General features: G+C 44.5%; 1 protein-coding gene across 1 annotated transcript in view; it reads right to left on the bottom strand.

Annotated features, from left to right (window-relative positions):
• The window catches only part of mtnr1aa (melatonin receptor 1A a), a 30,578-nt gene extending 3,703 nt beyond the window's left edge, over positions 1-26,875 (bottom strand). Inside the window, exon 1 of the mRNA XM_053418591.1 lies at positions 26,675-26,875. Within this exon, the coding sequence (XP_053274566.1) occupies positions 26,675-26,849 (175 nt within the window). The 5' untranslated portion in view covers positions 26,850-26,875. The remainder of the gene's footprint in view (positions 1-26,674) is intronic.
• Positions 26,876-27,129: the final 254 nt, after the last annotated feature.

Genomic DNA, 27,129 nt, shown 5'->3' with positions numbered 1-27,129 from the left:
TGTGAAACTCAAATCTCTCCGTTTAAGCAGCCTCGACCTTGACAAGGTCACATTGTGAGAGGCCCCTCAGGCAGCCGGTCCTTTTAGCTGCTGGACTCCCATTCGCTGTCTCCCGTCACTGTGACTAGTCCTGTGATTGACGCATCACCCTGAGTTCTCATTTGGCTCGAGGAGAGATAAGGCCTGGTGCTGTGTCCACTTTTTTTTTTTTTTGCCGTTTCTGCAACCTCACACTTTCAACCACTTTCTGTCAGGATTTAGGTACAAGCAGAATTTCGCTTCTGTAGTTCGCGATGAGTTTTGACACAGACGGGCGAACTACTTAAAGCTGAACTCAGCCTCACTGACCACATTGTATAGTGCTGCAACATAATCTGAAAATGGAGATTAAAGAGAGAAAAAACATTTTCCCTTGGAATTGTTTTTCTGATGTACAGAAAATGAAATATGGAATCCGTCTATATCCAATACTTAGCAGAGACAGTCTCCATCAGCTTGAAAGATAAGAATTGTCTCACGAGCTGAAAGTGAAGTGTCTGTCCACAGATTTTCCAAAGGGATTTAAGACCTGGCTTTTACTGGGTCACACGAGGACAGTCACTTTCTTGTCCTGGAGCCATTGCAGTGACGGGGGGGCTGTGATTTGATATGGAGCTTGGGCCGAGTGCAGTTTATTATTTACTTGTTTTATTCTTCAATCTCTTGTTCATGGGCTCCACCTCTTGGCTCTTTTCCATTCACAAACTCTTCTTTTAAATCCAATCAGGTAGAAAGAGGCGACTCCTTCTTGCTTCATATCCTCCTATGAAATGAGATTAAATCATTCCATTTACTATCATCACTCGCTGATCCAGGTGGATTTTATTTACTCGTCAGCTCCTCCTGCTCTTCTCCTGCAGCGCTGACCTTCCCCAGAGGTATCACAGGAACGCCGGCTGAGCCAGAGGACGCATCAATTAAACAGTTGTTTCCTGCAATTGGGCATTAGCCCAAATTAAGCTGGAGCCAAGAACTGATCTACATTTAATCAGTGGGATCCTGAATTCATCAACACATTTTCTCCCTCCCGTGGGAACACAAACTGTCCACAGCATAAGGCTTCACATTTGTCAGCATTGTATTCTTGCCCGTCCTCTCAGAGCTGTGAAGAGGCTGCACCGGCGCTGAGCTGTTTCCTGCAGACCTCACAGCGAGCCGTCTCTCGGAGTCACGCTGGTTTCCGAGCCGGGCCGTCCCTCAGTGTTTTTGACATGTTGCCTGGCGAGTCCCGCTCAGATTGCTGTCATTCAAAATGTGCCAGCTCAGCAAAACTTTAATTCTCTGTCACCCCTTTGACCGACGCCCAGTTTGGCCGGACATTCAGTTTGGCCAGACGTTCAGTTTGCTGTGACATTAAACCGTTTTATCCTTCCCTGGATTTATACCACCTCAAAAATCTCTGTTCCTTTACACACCGTATATACCACCTCATTGAAAAAGTGGAATTTTTAGTCCTACAAACTTCCCAGTTCAGGGGCTGTGATAAAAATTGATATAATCTTCAAATTGTATGATTATATTTTAGTTCTGTCTGAGTCCAGGGATGTGCCTCAACAAAAAAAGTTTGAAACTAGAATAACACTTAGTTTAGTAAAGACCTCAAACCACATTTAAAACCGCTAGGTCCGAATTTCTATTTGGATCTGCACCAAGCTGGAAACACTCTTTTTTCATCAAAATCCATGAAATAGAAATAAATTGGTGAGAATGTCAAAACAACCCCTTTAATATTAACGGGAAAAAATCTATAGATACTTGATCCACCCAAAGTTTAATGGGTGGTTTCTTCACCAACGTTTTTGTGGAAATCAGTTTTCGTGGGAGTTGTTGCGTTATCCTGCTGACAAACAAACTTTGTGGAGATGAAAAAAAAAAAAACACTAATTAAAAGTTGGATCATTTGTAGCAAGATTTCTTGAAAGACGTCAACCTACAGTCAGTCCGTGCAGACACCTGTCCACCAACTGTTAGACAGGTGATTTCTTAACATGCTCAAAACACTCGGGGTAATATCTGAGCAGCAGAGAACGTGGGCGTCGAGTTTAACTCCAGACTCTGAGCAGTTGGTGGCCTCTCCGGTGGAGAACAGTCTGAGTCTCCATGTGCTGAAGGTTAGCAGCTGGCAGAGACGTCTTTGACTCGGTGGCCTTTTGTCCCGGCTGCACTAATGAACCCGGCATTTCATTGCCCGCGGTCAGAAGTCAGATCCGACTGCATACCTCGTCAGGGGAAGTTCCCGAGGTCAGGAAGAATGTGCAGGAAAAAGCATGTCAGGTCTGTTTAGTGTGGCAACCCACTGAACGCTCACTTTAATGGATGTTAATGTGTGATTAACCACCCCAGCAATATGAATGCGGCTCTATTTCCACAGCAGCTGTTTTCCTGACCTTGACTTGTATTTTGTTGCGTTGATATTTTCACGCCCGGTGTTGTGAAAAAACGTTGAAGACGAGAGGAGGTGTTTTTGTGCAACCTCAGTTAATTTGATGAATCCCCTCGTGGGAGCAAACTAAATGCCGGACAGAAAAACACACAGCAATTACAAAGCGGCGAGGAAAAGTCCCACTAAACACTTTCCGTGGCATACTCTAATTGAAGGACACCTTTCGAGCCGCAGTGCAATGACTGCAATATCCTTCAGGCGATATGAAAGTCTTTCCCTGGAGCTGATCAAATCTCCTCAACCATTACACTGTGTTTTTCACTGTGACCTCTAATTTGGAAAGTGCCGCGGCGGACAGATCTAAATGTGCAAATTGCTCGGATCTAAAAAGTAAATTGATCCAAAGATGAGAGAAAGGGGGGGAAAGTAGATTAGACCCATCCCCGGAAAAATGAATGGAACTACCGAACTTTGTTAAACACTTTTGGAATCTTATTTGTGGTGTGTCGTGTCCGCCCCAGACAATGTGACTGAGAGGGAACAAATCACCACACCCAGCTGACTTTAGTTGATTGATACATATTCAGTGACCTTGCCAGCGCGACCTTGTGTCTCGAGTTGCTCTTTGTTGTTGCGACTTGAAAAACAGAGCCTGGCGTAGTTTTTTGTTCACCTCTCTGCACTTTTTGCTTCGCTTCAAAGACGAGAAATTCTTCCCGTGGATTTCCTTTCATCATTAACGCGGAGCGAGGGCCCATACACGGCTCAGCGATCACTAACCGTGCCAAAGATGAGCCCGTGATGAAAGGACTCATCTGATGTGGTTTTGTGTTTTTGTGTTTCTGACTGTCGCGGCAAGAGGCTCCTGGGATCCGCTCAAAATATCTCTCAGCTACGACAGAGAGGTAGAGGCAGTACAAACAAACAAACAACAACAACAAACAAAAAAAATTCAAATCGGATTATCATGGCAATCCATCCGGCAGAAATAGGATGGCGGCTCAGGAGATGTGACGAAATGCACACAAAACAAACAGAGGTGACGAAGGAGCTCGGCTTGAACTGTGTTACAAATAATCCAAAGAGGAAGAGAAGCAGGGCGAGAAAGAGAGGTGAAGAAAAAAGGCAAATGAGTAACAACGGAGAGAAAGAGAGAGGGAGAGAGCAGGAGGCAGCCTGATGAAGAAGCAGACTGATTATATCCCCGGGTCACTATCGGATTTGCGGATATTGTGTTTATGAATGAAGCCAGTGACAGGGCTCGGGGGATGAGACTCTGCGGCAGCTTTAATCTCCTTAGTTCTCTCATGGAACCTAATTCAAGTCGAGTCAAGGGAGGAGAGCAGAAACACACAACGTGAAGCTCATCGATAACAAAAACGTGGAGGGACAAAACCCGTCTATAACCTTCCTCCTGACTGACGGAGAGTCTGTAGCGCTTCAGACGATGATTTAGGCGCCAGTGGTTTGCTTCCACCCTGGTGTGAGGAAGGAGAGGAAAAGGGGATTTATAAAACTGACCTCAAGTGCCCGACCCCCCCCGCCCGCACTCCCCCCTCTGCAAAGGGATGAACGAAGCCAAACAGCGGAGTGGAAAGCGGCAGAATGCACCGTCAGCCTGATTCTAGTTCCCAGCGAGCACGAGGGCTGCGCTCATCTAGCAGATGGCCCCGAGTAGCCTGCAGAATATTTAAATGTCAGAATCGAATGTTAATCACCAGAGTGAACGCTCGTGCACAGGAGGAGTGGGAGTCGGGACAAGAATCCCCCGAACGGCCGTGACAGCACAATATTTCTCTTTTTGGGCCGAGGTTGTTTCCTACCTCATGACATCCGAGAATATTTATCCCCACCATGTGAAATAATTTTATTGGACACAGAAAGTTTCCGATCGGACAGGACGTTCCTTTACTCTCCGGGCACACACCGTCCTTTATCCTTTTTTAAACAGAAGTGCATTTCACATCTGAAGTTAGGAATTTAGTTTGTTGCTTTGATTACGGGAAATAAACAAGCTTCTGTTGTTCCTGACGATGTTTGGATGTCCTGTGTGTTCCGGCAGCGGATTTAATATCGATCGAAAAGGACCAATCTCGTCAAAAGACTCAAGTTCTCTCAATCTCAACTTCGCTGGGCTCTGTTCCTACGGCCGCTGCTGCAATTTTTGAGGATCATGTGTTGTGAAAACACCTGTCCGCCACGCTTACTTTCTCTGGTCAGGGAGCAGAGATGACAAAACACCACGGGTGGTGTCACACTGGATGTCAGCCAGGCCCCCACAGCTGGTGGCCTGACACAGCCTGACAGGGCCAGTCACGTCTTCCAGATAAAGCCCCCGAGACAAGTTGTCCAATGTCATGTTGTCAATCTGATTACCCACTCGTCATGTGTCAGGGACTAGTGGTAATAAAAGGAGAGAATTAACCTGGGAGAGCAGGCGTGAAATGTAACAGCATCTGCATCTCTCTGCCGTCTCTGTTAAACAACCAGCGCTGTCATCTTTCCTCACGGATCATTCTGTCATGTTTCCATCACACTGGGCGGACACGGTGTCATCGTGTGGGGGATCCGCTGCCGTCGACCCCCTGTGGAGCTGTGGGTCGGCTGAACAATGTGGCCACGGCTCTCGTGCTGCTCGGATTTACAGTGCTCCAGCTGCTCCCTGAAACATCAATGTTATCCATACACTTGTGTGCACTGCAGCGCCTCCCTCCTTTTACCATCTAAGAGCAAACTAAAGGACGTTGAGTGGCAGGGACAAAGCAGGAACACTTTTCTCGAGCTAAGTGCTGTGTCAATCAATCAAATTTTATCAATCTGTGTCAATCAATCAAACTGTGTCAATCAATGTACTTGATGTTTTGCTGATGCTGGAATGCAGGGTGCCTTCAACCTCTTTCACAAACATATCAATTGGTTCCAGACACACTTCAGGCTTTGGGACATTAATAACTCCTTCTACAAGCACCAGAGCCCAATGATATGGATTTCAATGCCGATACAACATGGAGTACAAACAATTCTGAAACAAAGATATCAGCCAGTATGTGTTAAAAAATATTGGCCATAATTCCTTAGATGATGTTATGGCTTGATATTTTACGTTTTAACCATAACCAAATACAGCAAAATATAAATACATAAACATTTGAATTAAGAATATGTTTTTACTATATGTGAACATAAATTAACATATTTTCTGTATTGTTAACGTCTTTTTAAAGATTGAACTGAATTTGTAACATATAAATAAATAAATAATAATAACAACAACAACTTACTAAGGGTCAGCACCATCACAAGGTTTGTTTATTCTTTACTCTTACACTGATTCTAACATAAATTAGAGGGGAACACATTTTTCAGTTAATCTTTTGCCTGTTCACTAATTGTTTGGATAGAAATGTCAAGTTGTCCAACAAGATTTGCAGTTTTTCTTAGTATTAAGTAAAAAAACCTTCAGGGTATTAAATATATCTCAAGAGAAAACCAGACAATGTCGCACATTACTTCTGCACAATGACCACATTCTGCTGTGTCTCTAAACTGGGTTTTGTGAAGCTTAGTGTAGCTCCAAAAGATTCTGTCCTTCACAGTTCTCAAAGCGAACACACTTCCCAAAGCCAAACCCTCACAGCCAATTTGAACAAGACCGTACAACCATTCACACAACATCACAATCATCAGAATAAGGGGAACAAGTTCAGCATGAATGACTTCATTTCCTGTGTGAAAGTCCTTTCAAACACAGGATGCACAGAATGGAAGGGCAACACGTTCAAACACAATTCAGACAAATTATCTGCTGAAAACAGAATTGTGACGTGGTTCTTATCCCACCTGTCCCCACAAGGTCTTCCACAGGTGGTTCCAGTCTGAGTGGTGGAGTGTCTGAATGGCAGAACGTGGCAGGGGGCTGATGGGTTGACCCAGATCGGGGGAGACGGACTTAAAGTTCAACCAGAACACATGGGATAGATTTGAATACAGTGTTATGACGACCACTGCGTCACACACCCACGCACAAACTCCAAACCACTGATTGTGCTCCACCTTGTGTCCTATAACACCTCCATTCTGTCACAATTCAAACCGCAGTTCAAACAACAACAACAACAACAACAACTCTGCACTTTTGCCTCATTGTCATGTTGAACTAGTCTAAGCTTCAGCAGATCTTCAACCCAACCGAGGACAGGAAACCAAAGCACGTCAGCATTTCCAGATATTGCTTAATTTCCCCTAAGACAAAGTAAATATTGATGAAAAATTGAAGGACAACAAAATCATAGCAGTTTCATAAGAGACATTGAGCACTGCAGACAAGAGGGCTATTGTATAGATGAACGGAGCCACTGTCTTCAGATGGTCACATGAAGTTTGAACCTCCAACCCTGCTCCTGGTTGTGCTGAAGCTCCAGCAGGTCGGTGGATGACAAAGAGCCTCGAGGTTTTGGTACTTTCCCTCGATAGCTGAAAGGATAAGCGGAAGTCCAACAGTCTGCATAATATCTGATCCAGTGTTTGTGCCCATGGGATCCAAACTCATTGACCTCAAATAACTGTCCGAAAGAAACAGCTAGATCCTAAAAGGGAACGGAACCGTCACCACGCAGAGGAGGAACATACTAGATTGAATTAGGTCAGGAAAAAGTTATCATGATTTACTGATCGGTACCTGTGCCAAATCCCAACAGTCCCCTGAAAGTCAAATCATCCAATCAAGTCCTAATCTGTATTGCAGAAGCTGGAAGTACATTTAAATCCTCTAGATCTGGACAAAACAACCAATCAATCAACCAACCAACCAACCAATCAATCACTCCACCAAACGACCAACCAACCAACCAATCAATCAACCAAACAACCAAACAACCAACCAACCAATCAACCAATCAATCAATCAACCAAACAACCAACCAACCAACCAACCAATCAACTAATCACTCCACCAAACGACCAACCAACCAATTAGCCAATCAACCAAATGGACAGGGGTGAAAACATAACCTCCTTGACAGAGGTATAGAACTAAGATTGGGACACCAATAGAGACAGTTCCTCTAGTATACAGACTAATAAGAATATTGTCTTGCCATGAGGACAGTTCACAACAAATATGGTGAACGCCATAAGGCTTAAAATCCAATATTCCACTGCTGGAACTTTGAAGACTGAAGATAATCCTCTCGAATTAGGTGATTGTTGATCAGTTTCCATTCAAATGAGGGTGCTTCAACTTGGCATCTGCTCTCTAGTTTCTTTATTACTCACAGGTTAAAGTATTGTAGTCGTGAGTCAGCCACAAAAGATCATGACTTCTTTTTATTCGATCGAAAGTTGAGCATCTTTTAATCTTAATAAAAGAGTTTGAGCCGAATCTCTATTTCCTTAAAGGTCAACGTTAGGATGGTTTATTGTCGGTGCGCACACACACTCACACACACACACACACACACACACACACACACACACACACACACACACACACACACACACATACACACATATACACACACACACTCATAAACACAGCAACCAATTACAGGGTGCTTGGATTCCCATTTGCAATTACAAAGCAGCTTGATCCCGTCAGAAGATTGAATTGATCCCATTTATGTCGTTAAGGTCCCTGGGAAGCGAGTCTTTAATGAGGAGTTACTGCCACTCATTATGAAATGAGCACACTCATCATGCTTCAAGGTCATTGAGGTTTACTAGACAATAGAAACTGTAAAATCCAGAATATTCATGTTCCAAATTACAAATCTGAGAACATTAATTTTTAATATGCACGATAAACGGTTTAATTCAAATGATTTACATTTCTTTGACTTTATTGGTCAGAGAGATTATAGACAAACCTTCAGGAGAAGGTTGATACAACGTCCTACCCTGAGAAACGGTCAAACACGTTTAGTCCTTTAATAAAAAGCCCATTTTTAACATTGCATGAAAAATATATAAATGTCCTAATTCCTGTGCCCCTTCACATAAATTGGTTTTTGAACAAGGCGACCAGTCTTATTTAATGTCTCACATTTTTCAAAGCAGCCACATAAGTAAGTGGAGTAAGTAAATGAGAGGAGACATTACGGTTCATTTGAAATAAAATGAAACTATAAAGAGCCGGGGAGCCTCCCTGAGTTGTTTACAACAAGTCAGCACCTTCACATTTTAGGCTTCAGTCGGTCGTCTGCCAGAAAATGTCGGGGTGCTCTTTTCAGGCTGGGATGGAGATGCCGAAGTTAAGTCCTTGAAGTATCTCGAAGTCTAGTACAGGATGGAGGGTAGAAATGAACAGGAGTATGACAGGCAGATATGGATTGGCTGAGGAGGGTGCAGAGGTGGAAGGAGACCTCTTGATTCACCCTCGGATCTTAGCTTCGACTCCCATCTGTAGCCACAAGCTTCGAGAGGTGACTTGAAGACTGAGATTGCAGATACAAGCAGATGAAAAGAGCTACCTCCGCTGAGCAGACGGGTTCAGCCTCAGAGATATATACAGTGTCTGCTGTGATATCCGCAGGGAGCTGTGAGTGGAGTCGCTGCATCGAAAGGAGTCAGTTGAAGTGATATCTGATTAGAATGCCTCCGGGCCACCTCCCATCGGAGGTATTCAGGCCACGTCCATTGTGAGGAGGCCTCGGGGTAGACCCAAAACATGCTGGAGAGATTATTTATCTGGCCTAGGGAATGCCTCAGGTTCCCCCCCGGAGGAGCTGGGAAATGTTGCTGAGGAGGACATCTGGACTGTTTAGCTTGACCTGCTGCCACTGGGATCTGATCCTTCAGAAGATACAGAAAATGGAGGGATTGACGGTGGTCACAATTCAATTAACTACGAATTACAGACAGGAAATGGACCAGTGCAATAATACATTTGTGATCTGTGATTTATGGTTTATCCCCACGTATAATTTCCCCTCATAATTTAAATAAAATGCCATTTAAATACAGTGGAGACACCGCAATAGTAAATTTTTATGCCAGGAGCAGAAGTTATTTCCGATTAACTATTAATATTCTCTACAGTGGTTGTGGAGGCAGTTTTATGCATGGTGGGAGTTAGCAGCTTATCACACTGCACAGCTGATGCCGTGTGTGTATCTGTGAGTGTGAATGTGTGTGTGTGTCTGTGTGTGTGTGTGTGACAGCAGCAGCTGTGCAACTTCAGGATCTTATTTTGGGTGAAATATTTGTAGCGTGGAAACCATGAATCCAGTGTTTTCATCACTACCTCAAAGCCCTCCGTCTCCGCAGCTTAGTTAAAAAACATTTCTCCACGTTCAACAGATAAAACGTGAGTGATGAACATCCGCTACGGCTTTTTGCACTTTGAAGTCGCACTTGTCAATATTTTTGAAAGGTGTCATGCAAACAAATCCACAGAGAATGACGACCTGACTCTGTAAATCCCCTCAGCTCCTGTGACATCCCATTTACAGAAATCCAGGTCCATATACACGCAATGCGCATTGGGGATCAATGACTGTGAAGATGGACGACACGTCTCCACTTCTTCCAGTTGTAGGACCGGATAGATAGGACGGCTGCCATCTTGCACTTTAGATGTCATTTGGAGCCTGAGTCTCCAGAGCCAGATTATCGAGGTCCCACCGATACACATGCTCGACCAATCGCGAGACAGTCTCAGCTGTCAATCATTGACAGATAAACTTTATTGTCTGTCCCATGTGAAAGAAATTATCCTTTTAACGAGACTCATGATTCACAATTGACAACACACAGTAAACACAAAATTTACATTTAAAACACGTAGCACACATCTGAATCAACTTCTAGAAGAGGCACATAGGAAGGAACAGTTAAAAAAGGTAGAAGTGCAGTGTCATATCGATCACCTACTTTTTAAAGCGTCAATTAACTAATTAAAAGTACAGTCGTCTTTTAAGGATTCATGCCCTATACTGCAGCCAGCCACAAGGGGGCGATCAAGATGATCTGACTTCACTTTTCGGGAGTTGGACCAACCCACGTCTGGAGCTGTTCTCATTGACCACTCATGTAAATGCAGTTGCATTGTCAATCCACATGCAGCAGCGTTTAGCATAGAGGGGGGTAAGCTCTTCTGACCAATCACTGACCTTACCCCGTTGACAGCTCTACTTGTTAAAAGTCAGTTGTGCAACCGATAATACCCACACACCACATCTTAATAACCGATGTTCTGCTCATCAAATAAAGGGTGTGACGGTTTTCCGTGACGAACGAGTCGTGTAATGAGTTTTCTGAAACGATCCTAAAACAAGTGAAACCTTTGTGTATTTTGACGTATCATCGCAGCTCCCGTGGAAAATTGAGGTCAGACCAGAGCTTCACTACTGTTGAGCTTCATTATATATGATTAGTTTGTGCAGCAGTTATTTCTGTCATCCTATCTGACCCCAATTGATCCGAAAGAGCTCAATGTAATCTCCTTTTACCGTAGCTGGGACTCTTTCCGCATTTTTCGTTCCTGTCATCTTCATAAATTTGAGGACTTTGAGCAGATGAGCAGTATTTTATTGCTGTCGTTAGTGGCTTATCTGACCGTTTTATTATGAGTGTCACTAAGCATAAGCTTTGGACACGGCTTCCAATTTCCTTTTGCTGAATGTAACAGCTCTGTTTCATAGTCATAGCAGCCATAATGTCACACTCTCACTAATCCTCATATCAAAAACCCAATATCGTCATTTGCAACAGCAGTATTCTCCACATCTCTCAACTTCACATCACTTCCTGTGCGGCCTTTTCCCATCATTATGATGATGAGATCAAAAGTTCATTTAAACAGTGGGTGTGTGTGTTTGTGGGCTGAAAGAAAGACAGAAAGCGTCATGAACTGACAGTAAATACAAAGGAAGATAAGTATCATGCGTAAACAGCAGCTCGGAGACAGACATCAATCACCCGCCCACATGCAACCTCTCTCTATTGCAGTCTGTGTCTCACAAACTCACAAACAGACACAATACTCTGCAACAATGACACCAACCAGCTGCTGGAATAAATGAGGACCCACACACAACCACTACTCTGATGAGACATCGCTGCGTCTACAGTGTTTGATTAGATTTTTCCAGGGCTGGAACAAATGGACCCTGATGTATCTGTGTTTAGCTCGTGTTTGTTGTCGTTTGTAGGCCGGGTTAAACCTAAAGGATTTGTGGGAATATGAAAACAAACCAAATTCAATCTTGCAAGCAGCACTAGAGCTGCAGCGGACAAATATTTTCCAATATAATATAATCTGTCAATATTGTTTTAAATAAAAATAAGGACGTGTTTAGTCTGTACAACTTTCACAGGGCAGAGAGGAACATTTTGAATTACTTGTTTTGTCAACAATCCAGTTATTCTGACGTAAAATAAGAAAAAAAAACGTATATTTGAGTAGCTGTAAATATAAGATATTCAGTATTTAAGATTACACCATAGACTGTACATAAAGATGGACAACATATTTCTACTTCTTCCAGTATTCAGAAATCAAAACACAATATCCCAGATATACTAACGCTGCCATGTTTCCGATGACATCATCGTGACGTAGTGATGGTGGTGCGGTGCCATGGTATCAAGGTCCCGCCCATACATGTGCTCAGCCAATCACGATTCAGTCTCACCTGTCAATCGTGACATTTCAACCTCGTGATAAGAGCAAAGTTAAATGACAGAAACCATCTTTGAGAAGAATGCATTTAACGTGAAGGTTTGGTTCATGTCCCATCCACTAACACGGAGGAGACATGGTTTATGACCTGTACTGCAGCCAGTCACCAGGGGGCGGTCAAGATGCTTTGAGGAGCTTTCATGTCATCCACTCTGTGTTGCACTCATCAATGTTTCTACATTAATAATTGATCAACTGGTTGTATGTGATGTTGAACAGGGTCTCAGATCAAACCCACAGAGGATCCTCCCACAGTTTCCCCTCAACTCTACAAAGTGTCTCAGCATCTTTAAAGTTTTCATTTTGGTTTCAGGACTCGCAGCTTCACTGATGCTGGTTCCAATCTCATCATCCTCATTTCCAGACGCAGCTCAAAGCCATTTACAAAAAAACAATCAAGCAACTGTAAGTTTCCTGCCTGAAGTCAAACACTGACCAAGTTTCCAGATAGATGCTGAACACAAGATTATGATAATCAAATAAAAGCACAGTTAGTCCATTTTTTATTGTCTAGGCGGGGCGGTCGTCTTACGTCTTGATTTTAATCGTGTTTGTTTTGTAAGTAGCTAAAATAATATAATGCAGGTTAAGCATTAGAAATATAGTAAGAGGAACAAAAATATTATCTGAGATTACAGGAATGTGCAGTGTAAAATATCAAGTAGATGGCACAGCCCATATGACTGAACCTGACCCACACCCAGGTATCATTTCAAAATGTTAGTCCGAACCTGGTCTGACCCTGACTCCAGACCATAATATGCAGAGAAACATACTGGCACAGGACCCTGACATTCCTTAGCCTCCACAGTCCAACCCTTAAAAACTAAATTCTACCTTAAAACCCCTGAAATACTTAGTCAACATTTTACTTTATTCCATTTCAAACACTCGTTTTACTAACTGTGAAGAAGTCAGGTTCTTTGTGAGATAAAGAGAAACACACACTTCCACACCCACACAGTGACCTGGTCTGAAATTACACCACAGGGCATTAATTTGGACCCTTGACAGGATGATTTATGAGGAATTAATGGACACAGATGATGAATAAATGATCAGCAGCTGGTTTTGGATCTTTGAAGCCTCTGCACAGAGAATCACTGACAGTGTCTGTCGCTGCCTTACAGACGCCTCTCACACTGGACTCTGGCTCACACTGCAATTTGATGCACAGGCCTGGAAACACTTTTCACCCTCAGCAGGAAAGCTGCTCGCAAACCGCCGGCAACATTGTCACCCTAACCCCTCGCGGGCGTCTCACCGGCCATGATGCATGTCTCCACTCCGGTTCATGTAACACTGTCGGCCACAATGTGCTGTGATGTAAGAATTTGATGTAACTGAAGACTCCACTTTGGTTACATCAAGTCAAGCTTTTTTTTTAACACAACCTTGTCCACAAAACTGGGGATAATTTTCCGTTGTGAAAACACCGACTTAACAGTTTGTCTCACACTCGTCTGTCTGCTCCAGTTCTCATGGTTTCCAGTTTGGACTGGCGGGCTCTAAGCATCATCTTTCTGATCAAGGGTTTAACGACATTTCTTCAAGTTTGACCAAATGTGGGAGTAGAGCCGAATCTCAATTAGTCGGTTTCAAGCAGAAATTCTAAACATTCACTTGATTCCAAATTGAGGGTTTGCGGCAAAACAAATAATCTGAATTTATCAGACTGTGCTCTGGGAAACAGTGATAACTGTGGAACACAAACAATCATTAAAGAAATTATTGGTAGATCAACTGCTGGTTGAAACTAGAAGGTCCCTTTGAAAGCCATGTCACAGCAGTGAGTCCCATTAATGATCTATTCTTATCTGTCCTGCCACAGTTTCAAAATAAACCCCAAATATGTTTTACACTTCTCATGACAACATAAGAAATCTTTGATCTGGTGTTTTCCTTCATTGCTTTAATGAATAACTATCGCCCATAGCACAATCCATAAAGTTGTTACCGTCCACGCAGACAGTCAGAGCTCACAGTTCTTTCCTGACCCATCCTGTCGTCCGTCCTCTAAGTTACGTGGTGACCTGTCCAGTAGTGTTTGCATCTGGTCCAGTAAACAAAACAAAACAACTAACCTCTTTAGTGGAGGTAAAAATACTCATCTGCTTCCCTTTCGTATGGAATCGTTGTGTCCATCAAAAGAAAGGTATGACCGGGTCATCCTAAATCAAATTATATGATAATACTGATGTTACACTACATTTTACCCCTCTCTTATTCACTTGTATCACTTCACTTTCTCTTCACGTCCTCCTCTCTACAATGCCAGGGACAACCCAGTACCTCCAGCATCTCATTAGCTATAATAAGCACTCATCTATTTAAATGGCATGCATGGCCGCCAAATGTCAAAGCAGAGCAGTGGTCTGGCGGCCAATCAAACTACCAGCGTAGGAAACTTTTTTCTTTTGCTATCCACTTCATTAAAATGCATCCAAAGGCTTGAATATCTTTTTCTTTCCTGCTGTGGCTGAAGTCCTGGTTCTTGACATTAAAGCTCCATTAAGTGATTTCTGATATGAACAATGAATCAAACGACTACTGTTTTAATGTGTATAAGGTTAGTAGAAAATCACACAATATATCAACACAGCTTTACGTCACACTTATCTCATCGCTTTGGTTATTGAGGCCGTGTGGCTGCATTCCAGTGGTTCTCATGGTCGAGAGTAAACAATAGACAGTGAATGTGAATGTTTTTACCAAATTTCCGAGGGAATAATTCATGTTTCTAAATTTTTATATTTTGTTTTACTAAGTTAGGGAAAGCAATGTCTACGTGAAGCTCAATGATGCTTTAAACATAAAAGAATGATCTCAATCCCTTCCACAAAATCAGGCCTAGAGATTATTAATCAAACAGTGGTATCGGATCTGTCCTTAGTGTCAGGGCGGGGAATTCAGATTGTTGCATTCTCTGGTCTAATAATGATCCAAACTACCTGAACATAACTTCATGCATTTAATAGAAAAGCCGGGACCATCATTACCTTGCTAATATTGGGCAACACTATTGTTAAAAACAGCACTGGTGCTCAGAGCAGATATAAAGGGAGTTCCTGAGATGATAAAAGGTGACAGCTTGCAAAGAAGGAAATATGAGCATCACAACAAAAGAAACAACCATTGAGTCCCTCATTCACTTACACATATCCTGTGTTACTCTGTCACTTCTTTTGTGACCCATGAAATTCTTCCATAACTTTAACTTTACACAGTGAAGAGCAGCCACAGCAGAAAACAATCTTCTCGATAAAACTAGGAAAGATAAGATATTGGGTCCACGCTGCAGCAGAGTCAGCAAAGAGGATTTGTCCCAAAGCCGCACAGATATCACACATATCCTCCCACATCGCCCATCTTATCACAGCTCAATATTTCCCATGGAATATATATATTTTTTTTAATAATACGAACATGCCACGTGAGTTTATTCTCATATCCCCGGAGAAACCAGGGCTCAGCCGAGGTCACTGAGAAGCGAGCGGCACGAACATCCAACTTCCTCCCGCGTAATTCTCTATTGCTTTTGGACGGCACCCAGGGAACGCTGGAATGAACCCAGCTGATGTGTGAAAGTGTGTGAGAGTGTGACTAAATACACTCATTTAGACAATAATCACCAGGGGAGGGGGGGCATGTTTATGGGTCATTAAAGCAAAGCATACTGTGATAAGGGAAATCTCAAGCACTAAGCTCCTGCTCATTAGAGACGCGTAGCTCCAACTTTGCAGAACGTGACATGCCACGAGGAATGTGTGATAATCTGCCTCTGGAGAAGTTCTGTACTGTACCTCCGCACCGTGACTGTGACTCATCTGAGCAGGAAAAAGGCTCCAGTGTGAGAATCGCTGTTTGCTCACAACTCTGCTGTTAAAACAAAGTGCAGGAGTCACCAACACTCGAACACTCCCGTCCACAGGAAGAGCCCTTAACCACCGCCCGATGGTGTGATAGAGATCTATTAATGGATTTAAAGCATCTGAGCAGCTATGAATACCCTGCACTCACAAGCTGTGTATACTCCAATCAGGATGAGAGGATGTTTTCATAATGTAATAATAACGTCATTTGTACCACGTGATGACAAATGATTGGTTAATCCAAGGAAGCTGTACATTGTGCCTGTGATGTTATCGGCTGCAAAGGATAATGCATTGATAGAATAGATGGCCTTGTCATCATAGTGGAATTATAATGATGATCATTCACAACGTATGCTGATGAATAATTTTTCAATCTATATAGGTTTAGGTTGTGTCTATAGGGATACTTTAAATAAATCCATTGCTTAATTATGAATCGTGTCATTTTCTGATCATGTCTTTGTGAAATTACCTGACATCTTATGATGGGGAATCATTTTCTGATCAATATCAGCTTCACACTGCCTCTCTAGTTCTTATATTTGTGGAGATATATTGGAACATGTATTTTGCCTTATCATATTTCCGTTGACCTTGACTATGACCTTTGACCTATCAGCTCCAGAAGTTTATCATCTGGAGAAGCCTTCCAAAGTAAGATGCATAACAAGTTTGACGAAAATCTGTAAATGTTTTGTTTAGTTATTTAGTACACAAACACACACACACACACACACACACACACACACACACACACACACACACACCGACAGACATAGATAGGGGGCGAAAAGGTTCTCTGGTGTGGAGGTTAAATATTCAATTCATAAATTTGTCTGCTTCATAACGATGTCATTTGATTCACGCACCAAAGCTGCTTTAACAACCTTATTAATGAGATCTCTATAATTATCATAATTTAATAAGATGTCATAATTCAATCTGCGGTATCAGTGGTGCTGCAGGCTCCTGACTTCATTTAATTTCAATCTTTAGAAATTAAATATTGTTAAAAAAAAAAGAAAATGTTAACAGTGCTGCAAATGGATTTTCTAGAGTGAAGAAATTATGATCTGAATGTCAAAGTGATGAGACTTATTAAAATTACTTCTCTGGGACTTTACAGAACACAAACATGACTGTATTTCTTATTTCTCCGTGGGACTGATTAAAAATGCCCCTTCTCATGAATATGAGTCGTGATTCAGGCTGTTCCACAGCGAATCCAGCTGAGAACATCTCTCGCTACTGGCTCTTACATAACGCTGGAGTTTACAGAGGCTTTCTGAGGAGACTGGGGATGAATGTGCTTCTTGTGCAGACTGAAGGAACAAATGTGTGTCTCTGTGAATGTCTCAGGAAATACAGATTTTACGGTGATGCTTTTCTCTTTCCTGCGCCTCTGAGCAACAAAACCCTTTTATCGCTGTTTGTCGTCTCCTGAGAAATACGCTTCCTGTTTTTTGTTTTTCTGACAGAGGGGACATGGGCTTCCTAGATTCCGACACCTCTGCTCCGAACTGAGTCGGGATCACCAAACAAAACACCTATTTTAGAGCAGGCGCGCTTTGAACCACGTTACCAAATTCCGCGCAGACAACAGGCACCACTCTAACCTCTGGATTATATTTAGTCTGACGTGCCCCCCCCCTTCCCCCCACCAATTTGTAGTTAGTGAAACGGTTATTTTTGTGATGGTGCAGTCATCTGGAGTGAGCGTGCAGGACAGTTCTGTGACCGAGTGACAAACTCACGACTGCTGAGCCCAGACACACTGGTCTGATACGGCTGAATGGGACACAGAGCCACACCAAGTGGCATTCATGTGTCTGCCAAAAATAATCCCCACTGCATGCCATTCAACGCTCGTGGGGAGTGACAAGGCTTTGTGACTGAGCCGCCTGCTCGTCCGCCCGCTGGGACACGTTAATTATAAAGTAAGGACAGAAATAAAGGAGGAGATATTTAAAAGATGACGAGGTCGGCCCGTCTGTTTCTCCTTCTTTTTTTAAAAACTAAATCCGAGAAGGACTGAGGGAGCCTGCATATTTTTCCATTGTGTGTCCTTGTGTAACAGTCATCTAATCTGACGCATTCACAGCTGGAAGCTGCTGAGTCCAACTGCAGTCTTCCACTGCTGGACACTCAGTAGAAATGGTGGACTAAGTGCTGCATTCAAAGGCACCTTGAACGCAGAGGCGAGCGCTCCTTGCCTCCATGTTGTGATTTTTTTCCGAACTGGGATTCAAACCGACACCCTTTCTCGTCACCAGCCAACATCTGAGCTTCATGCATGTGTGTGCAGTGAAATAGTTGCAGCTCTACAGTAAGCTCTACAGTATGCATGTGTTGTGCAAAGTTCCCCTTGGATGAGCATTAGGTTTCACTTGGTCTCACTGCCCTGGGCTTTCCATGTGCGTCATCCCGAGGTCCTATCAAGCAGAAAGACGTTTCACTGTATAATATTGTAAATGATTAAAAATAGCACGGGATGGGGGGGTATTAGGGAGGGAGTGAGGGGATGGAATCTCAAATAGCTGCAAATACAATCTCTTGTATGCAGAAGTATTTAACGATGTTGTGTCTTTAAAGTGTGTGAGAGTGAGAGGAGGACGCAGACAGAATGAGATCAGGAGAAAGGAAGCATGGGGGGGGGGGGGGGGGGTCGTGACAGAGAGGACCAGATGCCAGTCTCCTGCTCTTGTTTAATCCGAACCCTGTCAGACTGGTCATTGTTTAACACTTAATAATCTTTTTTGCCCACTTGGCCATTATATAATCCTGAATCCACAGGGTCTGTGTGATAACCGTCTGGCTGCCCGGCCGGCCTGATGCAGAGCGCTATAGGCAGAAGTCTTCTCCAGGTATGAGGCCTGACAGCAGAACGTCCTCAGAGAGCGGTGGGGGGGTGTTGGATCAGAGCGATACAAACAGACAGGGTGTCATGGAATATGAAGCCTGGAAGGTCAAATTTAAGTGAAAAGAGGGAGAAAAGGAAACGAGTGTGCGTGCGCCAGGGTGAGTAAACTGAAGGATGAGGAGGAGGAAGAGGAGGAGGAGGAGGAGGAGGAGGAGGAGGAGGAGGAGGTGGAGGAGGAGGAGGAGGAAGGTGGGAGACTGGGATGAGGCACAAAACTTAGTGAGAGGAACAGCCGAGCACCACGCAGAATGTAAACCAGAAAGAAGGGAAGAGATGTTTACTCAGACACACACACACACACACACACACACACACACATACACACACACACACACACAGCCTGTATTCTTATCATACAGCTGATGCAAATCGTGTTTACACAATGGATTACTGCAGAAATTAATGGAGCAGCCGCGGCACCTTGTAAAGAGTTGACTGAGTCACATGAGCTCTGGCCGGGTCAGTGGTTCTTCCTCCGATGACCCTGGAAAGAGGCTTGAGCCCAGCAGGACAATGTGGCACCTGCCAGGCCTGAAATAGTCGGGGTCAGATGGAGAAAAACACAAGTTTTTGGCAGAGCGGTTTTTCCCATCGTCGTGACTATTCATGTCACGAGAAGATAAAAACCCTGACAGGCCTGAAATGGTGATTCAGCCTCTGTCTCTTTCACTGCACGTCTCCTTTGTGCGACGGGGGCCGGGCGACAATCTGCTGCCTCCTTCTACTCGCCGCCTCCGAGAGGGAAGAAGGGCTGCAGCAACCAAGTCGGACAGAGTTGGCAAAGCAGGCGGCGATAACATCATACTTCTGCCATCCAATTAGACTCGTGTGTGATCTGAGGTTTGACTCTTAATCCTTACCGAAAAAAATAGGAAATCTGTAAAAACCAAGAAAGTTGATTTGCTTGGTTAATGAAAATGTACAGAGTCTTTGACGTCTTTTTGTATGTGTCAGGACGCACACAGGCAGGGGAAGGAGGAGGTGACGCTGACTGGAACCAAGCAGCCTCCGGGTTGTGCTCACAGCCGCTCCTTCCTCCCCCCCCGTGTCCTGGCTGACAGCAGGGCGATTAACTAATCTATAGCTGGGAGTTAAGTGGCCCATGAGGAAGAGACGGAGATTCCTTATCCTCGCCCACTCAATGTTCATTTATTCAGCTCGGGAAAACTATGAATTAATTGCAAAGTCATGACCTGCTGGCTGTTGTGGCTCCCCAATTAGTCTGCTGTTCACCCACCGAGCCCTTTCTCTCCCACTCCTCCCACTATGGAGCGCTCCACCACACTGTGCAGCTCCGACGCCTGTCACAGCGAGCAGCCGTGACTTCTGCACCTCCTCGTATCCGCTGGAGTCACAGGGCGACGCCTGAGGAATGTGGGTTAGATTAAATGAAGTTTGTTCATCGCCGTGTTTGTGTTATGGTTGCTTTTCTTTTTTAATCCTTATGATCCGTGGGGGATGAATCTCCAGGAAGGTATCGAGTTCAAAACTAATATTTCAAAGGGATGTGGAAACGGCACAAATATGCAACTGTGCTGACGTGGTGTTTATTTTATCAGGGATTTAATCTGATAATGTCTGCAGTGGATACAGCGCAGCACCTCTTATGTCAACCTCAGCACACACACACACGTGCTCTCTAACCTGTGGCCCCTTCAGTTATTAAAGGCCCTCCCTTTAGAAACCTGAGCTTTGAGGCCCACTTGAACCCGAACTAAACACATTTCATCTTCCAGGAAAAGAGAGAAATTCTTTCATCCATCTGTTATGTACACAGCTCATCGTATAGGGGGTCACAGCAGAGTCGGTCACACCAGGGACGGGTCGCCAGCGTATGGTAAGGCCACCATGCAGAGATGGATTATCAACGTTGGCCCTCAAATTCACAATAACTATCAAATTAGACTCAAAATGACCTCAATCTGCATGTTTTTGGACAGAGGGAGAACCCAGAGAAAACCCAGGGAGCCTTCACACAGAAAGGCTCCTGGCAGAACCGGGAATCGAACCACAAACCACCGTGATGTGAGGCAACACCATGCTGGTTTATGCAACATTTAAATACATAAATTAAAAGATTCAATTATTTGTCCACTGGAGGTTCCAACACTTGAAGTAGCAGCTTTCAAGCTGGATGTGAGGTATATACCTCCTATATATTCACTAACTGTCTCTATAGAGTAGATTGTATTGCTCCAGTCTATCCTCTCATGCTGGATTCACAAGATGCAGACAAACCCACAAAGTCCTCATTCAGACTAAATGGCCCAAAACATGTTTTTCCTTTTACATGTGTTGTTTCAGTGGTTGTGTATTTGGGCTTTTAGCTGCAGTGACAACAACTCGCTCCTGTGCCTTAACGCCTCCCGTGAGGAGCCACAGGAGGCGCAGAGGCTGCTCCGCTAACACGCCGCTCCCGCTGCGCCTCCTGTGCAGACACGGATTCAGCCTCCCCCCCCCCCCCCCTGTTTATCGCTCCCTCTCTTTGCACAGTGGTGTCAGAGCTGTCATAAGTCACCTCTAAAGGAAAGTGCTCGTCCTGCTGCCACAGCTTCGCATGACATCTGATCAGACAATCATGTGGCAGCAGAGTGATTCATAAAATCATGCAGCTACAGATCCGGAGCTTCGGTCACATTGAATATCCGAATGGGGTTAAATGGCAGTGACCGAGGCCTGATGTTTGGTACCAGACAGAGATGGTTGGAGTTTTGTGAAACCTCTAATCTGGGATTGTCACACACGACAGACTCTGGAGTCGTTTCTCAGAATGGAGTGAAAAACAAAAAGTCTCCGGTGAGCTGCAGCTCAGAGAATGAAAATGCTTTATTGATTAGCTACGGCTCGACTTTTTCTGCGTCGACAGAACTCAGCGACTCAGATAACCGCTCTACACAACTGGGAATCGTCTCAGGGAGAACAACATGTCCGACTGGGAGGCAGATGAGCGACAGCAGCAGAAAGCCATGTGGGGTCCACTCCTGTCAGTCTGAGGCTTCAGTCGGCAGCAAAGCCGAGGCAGATACAGTCAGCTGATCGTGGGGTTGGGGTTACCCTAACCCAGTGTCACCTGGCGCTGCCTGAGACATTTCCAAAGACACATGTCCTCTCAGTGTCTGTGAGCTCCACATCTATGTCTTTACAAAGTTCTCTGAAGTGGTGAGAAGCCATACAGCGAACACACAAAGTGTTAGAGCAGCCATTCACAAGGGAAAATGACAAAATGATGGTGTTTAGGAGCCACACAGCAGATGCCTGTATTTTTTAAAAAGAAAAGGAAAATCCAGGTATTTCAAGGGTGAAACACTGAAGTGCATAAAAACAGATAAAGACCTGTCGCCTTCTTTCAATAAAAGTGAGAACAACCCTTGAAATAACTTTTGCATTTGAATAGAAACCAACTTTCATTCATTCTTTCATTTAGCTTTGTGCCAACTCAACAAATGTACCCAGAGCAACTTGTTTCTTCAGTTTAACCTTAGTTGTGCAATCTTGATATCAAATTTGGGAACATCTGATGAAGCCCGGGCTAAAGGATTCACAGCTCCTCGCAGAATATTTCTCTAAAATGGCTTCTAAATAAAACAGGATGCAGCGAAATCAACATCCACTGTATAACATCTACAGAAAGGGGATTTGTTTTCTTTTCATAGTCGTCTCTTTATTAAGATTAAGATATTAACATTTCTGAGCTCATTTCCGTTAAGAATCTCCCGACAAAGCCGATGGATATTATTATGAGGACTAAAACGCTCATTTTAATTGGAATCACATGCAAATGCCACTTAATTCTGCATTAGCGCCTGAAAATATTCATTACGCTGAGAGGGATATTGCCGCTGCAGACACAAGAGGTGTAATGAACGATGGGAAATGACATTCTGCCGACACGCAACGCTGGAAGAGGATAAACCCGGTGTCACACAGACAGCGCCCGCTCCGGCAGTTCCTTTGGTTTGTTTTGCAGGAGAAAGGTTGGTGCACAAAAGGCAGCAGCACCTTGAAAAGCTCGTCTTCACCTGTCATCTCACACTGTGCACGGTACAGTAGGTAAGTCACTGTTTAAACTTCCTGTGCTTCTGGAGCCGTGGAAGTTTTTCCTGCTTTGAGGACGATCAGTGCAAAAAGGAAACGGGGACGCTGTGACACGAAGACGACTTTTCACATATTCTGCAGACGCCCGACTCTCCTTTTCTTTTCTTCTCGTTCACTGACTCAAGCTGAAGAAGAGAAAGCAGGATCCTGTGGTTTGCCAGTGAAGAGTGCTGGGTCGCTACTGGGGCAGGTCAACATTATCCATCCACTCATCCATTATCTCTACCGCTTATCCTTTTTTGAGGGTCACGGGGGGTGCACGCTGGACAAGCTTGCCAGGGTATCACAGCGCAAACACACAAAGACAAACAACCCCTCACCCACAGCTTCAAATCAACCATTAACTCCAATCTGCATGTCTGTGGACTGTGGGAGGAATCCAGAGTCTCCGCAGAGAACCAACATGAACATGGGGAGAACAAGCAAACTCCACACGGCAAGAACCTGGCTGAGCCAAATATCTGTCCAGGATAAATGTCCAATTATTGTTTCTTTCAAGGTTAAAGACATTAACCATTAAACCCAGTTATGTGTTTCACCTCCTCGCCATGCGTTCACAATGCATATTTATCCAACGACCCCGGAAAGAGGCTTGAACCCAGAGTGTTTGGCCGAGCGGTTTTCCCATCGTTGTCTCTATTAATGTCACAAAAAGATAAAAAACCCTGACAGGCCTGAAATGGTGATTCAGCCTCTATCTCTTTAAACCCATTAAACCCAGTTCTGTGTTTTACCTCCTCGCCATGCGTGCACAATGCATATATATCTATATATTTATATTGAACTTCTGTCATATTGCTACTAATCAAAATGTGTGCCTAACCCTAACCCAACATGTGAAGCTCATCGTCTTCTGTGACAAGACTCAAATAACACCAAGATCAGAAGCGTCTTCTACCACAACCTAGGCTCACAATCACACAGGGTTTCCAGGTTTGATATTCTCCTCTGTTGTCATCAATAAAAAGCTTCATAGCCCCCCCTCATGCATGAACTCACATTGCACTGCAGCCCAACAGCTGGTCAGAACAATTCCTCACAGTAAATCTTAAGTTTTTTCTCCCCAAGCGTTGAACTCGAAATGACTTTTATCTGCAACAAAACAGGAGCGAGTGAAGTTGACTTATTGGCGCCGGGCTGAGTTCACAGCACTGATTCCGGGTCCAGCCGAGCAGCTCAAACCGCTCACCATGTGTTGCTGGCTTCACGCTCACTCCATCACTGGCCATTTTGTGCGCTGACGGGGGGGGGGGAGGGATTCGGCCGGGTGGAGACAGCAGTGCTGCTGCTGCCTCGCAATATGCCACCCGGCGCCTGCCAGCTTTTCCACTGAGTTGATTTCATTACTCATTATTTAGTTTATCCGCGTGCTGTTGTACTTTTGGGCAATCTCTACCAACGTTTACTTTGTGTGTGCCCCCCCTCTGGTTTTACCGTAGGTGGGATTTGATCTACTCAACAGCAGGAAATTGGATTCTTTCTATGCGGGGCAGAACAAATTTGGCGTTTAGAACCCCACTCCTTAAATTGTGGACTGCTGGGTAAATCTGCGGCTGCGACTGAAATAATCCTCCTTGGCATTGAGTTCCCACAGATGAGCCCCCCCCCCCCCCCCCCCCTCCCCCCTGTCAAAACATTCCAACAGTGATGAAAGTATGAATGGAATCGTTTTCATACCAATCAATACGTCTGCCAATTTGTGCACAATTTGCCGTCGGCTATTAGAAAAGAAGATTGTGAGAGTCTTGAGTTAGACATGCACGTCTTCAGAAGCTTGAGTGAAGCCCCCCCGGATTGGAGGAGGCACGTCATCAGCTGACGTCGGCCTCGTTAAGATTCATGGACGGCCACGGACACAATTAAGCTTTGTCTCTTCCCCCCCCCCCCCTCACTTCCTTTTGATCCTCGCTTATTGGACTTATCTTCAACCCGTCGGGTCGGAATTCGGCTTCTCGAAAGAAAAATTGAATTTCCCCAATGAAGTGAGAAACTACACGGGGTCCCGGCCGGTAAATTCTCAACCATATGCAACGTTAAAGTGGAGATAGTGTGAGTTAACTCCACGCTTGATTAAAAGTCCTGCTGCCGCTGCATTATGTCCTCCTGACAAGTTATTATAGCCGTAATTATTGGAACAACTTCAAAAGACTCGGTTCCCTACGTTTATGGTTCCTCTTGTCTCGTTCTTTGTTCCACAATTCATCACGAAAACGCTACAACTTATGAAATCATCGTGGATATATTGGAGATAAGTATTAATGTTACTGCAGCTCTGTTAAAAACACTCAATCCAGGCAGGGCTACTACTGATTTGTCAAACCCTGATCATCACAAAACACTAGCAGCTTGTAGGAGGAAATCATATCCTTGTTCATCCTGAATGCTCCTCGCGGGGGGGGGGGGGGGGGGGGGGGGGGGGGGGCTCTCCGCTCTCGATCCAGATGACGGAAATCTATTCTGACCCCTAGCATTTCAGCGGTGAGTGAAATGGTAATGGCAGGTGTGTATTTAGCCGATCAGCCCCGGTGCAGCCTGCCGACGATGACAGCCGGGATAAGTGAAGCTGCCAGTTAGGGTTGTGCCGACCCGAGCCTGACAGAAGCCTCTTGGGTTCTTCTCTTCCACAGCAGCGCTCCATCCTCTGACTGTTAAATCATGTGCGTTGTATCACCTTCCCCGAGCGAGACACCACACAGCTTTGTCAATCTAGTCCAAATTCAGAGCGCGGGATTTAATCCACAGCCCACGTCCTAATCTAATCCACAGTCAAGGGGAAGAAGACAACAAAAAAAATAACACATTCACGGCATTAAGTTCCATCAGGGACCAGGAGATGATTTCAAATATTCAGTCGTCATTGTCTTTATTGGATCAGATCTCCGGGGCTGGAGTAACGTGGACAGTGGAAAAGCCTGGGAAGCATTAGTGTGCTGAGCTCAGCTGGGATGGAGGCAGGGCTTTCCCAGTGGCTCCACACCGTGTCAATAATCACTATAGTGTTTCTCTCAGCTCCGCTCGCCTCTGAACCTCGGCTCTGCTGACTGGAGGTCAGTGGAGTCAGCTTCAGAAGTCGAGCTCGATGTGGACTGTCCTCTACTGTTACTGTAAGCCTCTACGATTGGTGGGGGGGTTCAGGAGAATATGTTTATGTTCTATTATAATTATATAAGAGAAGGAAAAACAAACAACAACATGAACAAATGAAGCGTGAGACGAGTTCCTGTTCAAGGTTGAATCGAATAAAATCACGGATTTGTTGACACTCGTTAAAATATGAAAAGACACAAAAATAAAAAGCCTCCACAATGAAGTTATCCAATAACCTTGGGAGGTGATTAAGAAGAATATGTTCTTATTCTATTAAAATGATATAAGACAAGGAAAGAAAAAAAAACACCATTAAACTTGAGGTGATCTTAATGAAAGACGAGTTATGGCTTGAAGGTTGAGTCTTATTGCGAGATCGTATAAAAGACACGGATTTGTTTATAGTTGTTAAAAATGAGAACACACAACAACAAAGGGACGGACACACACCTAGGCATCGGAATGTGTCACCATGGAGAGCGGAGGAGACTGTACACCTACATGGGGTTTGTCATCTTCAGGACTTTGGGTTTTTCTTTCATTTCTTTACTTTTACTTGTTCTCTTTTCCCCGACCTCTTTGCCCCCCCCACTCACCTGCGTTCCTGAGCTTCTTGTTGCGGTACACGGAGAAGATGACCAGCAGGTTCCCCAGGATGTCCACCACGATGGTGAAGATGAGGAAGCAGCCCAAAGTGGTGGTGACCCAGGGCGGGCGGCTGAGCAGCGCGTCTGGCGAGGAGCTGTTCAGGTGGGACCCATTTATAACCATTGTAGTCGGTCACTGAACTTTTGGGGTTTGTTCCCCCAATTCAACGCGCCGCGGCTCGCAGCCCCTCAGCCCGCCGCGCCGTGCGTCCCCTGCTCCTAGCGCCGGCACGTCGGAGCCGGTGGTGGTGGTGGTGCTGGTGTTGGTGGCATACTACCACAGCCTCCTGCTGCTCTCATCTTCATCCTCCCCCCTCCTCCTTCCTTCTCCTTCTTCTTCTTCTTCTTCCTCCTCCTCCTCTTCTTCTTCGTCCTCCTCCTTTCGCCCTCGGTTCAGCTCCGGT

Source organism: Pleuronectes platessa, chromosome 3, assembly GCF_947347685.1.
Source record: "Pleuronectes platessa chromosome 3, fPlePla1.1, whole genome shotgun sequence".
Classification (NCBI taxonomy): Eukaryota; Metazoa; Chordata; class Actinopteri; order Pleuronectiformes; family Pleuronectidae; genus Pleuronectes; species Pleuronectes platessa.
Note: the sequence above shows the minus strand (reverse complement) of the source record. Positions and strands in the feature narration are given on the sequence as shown.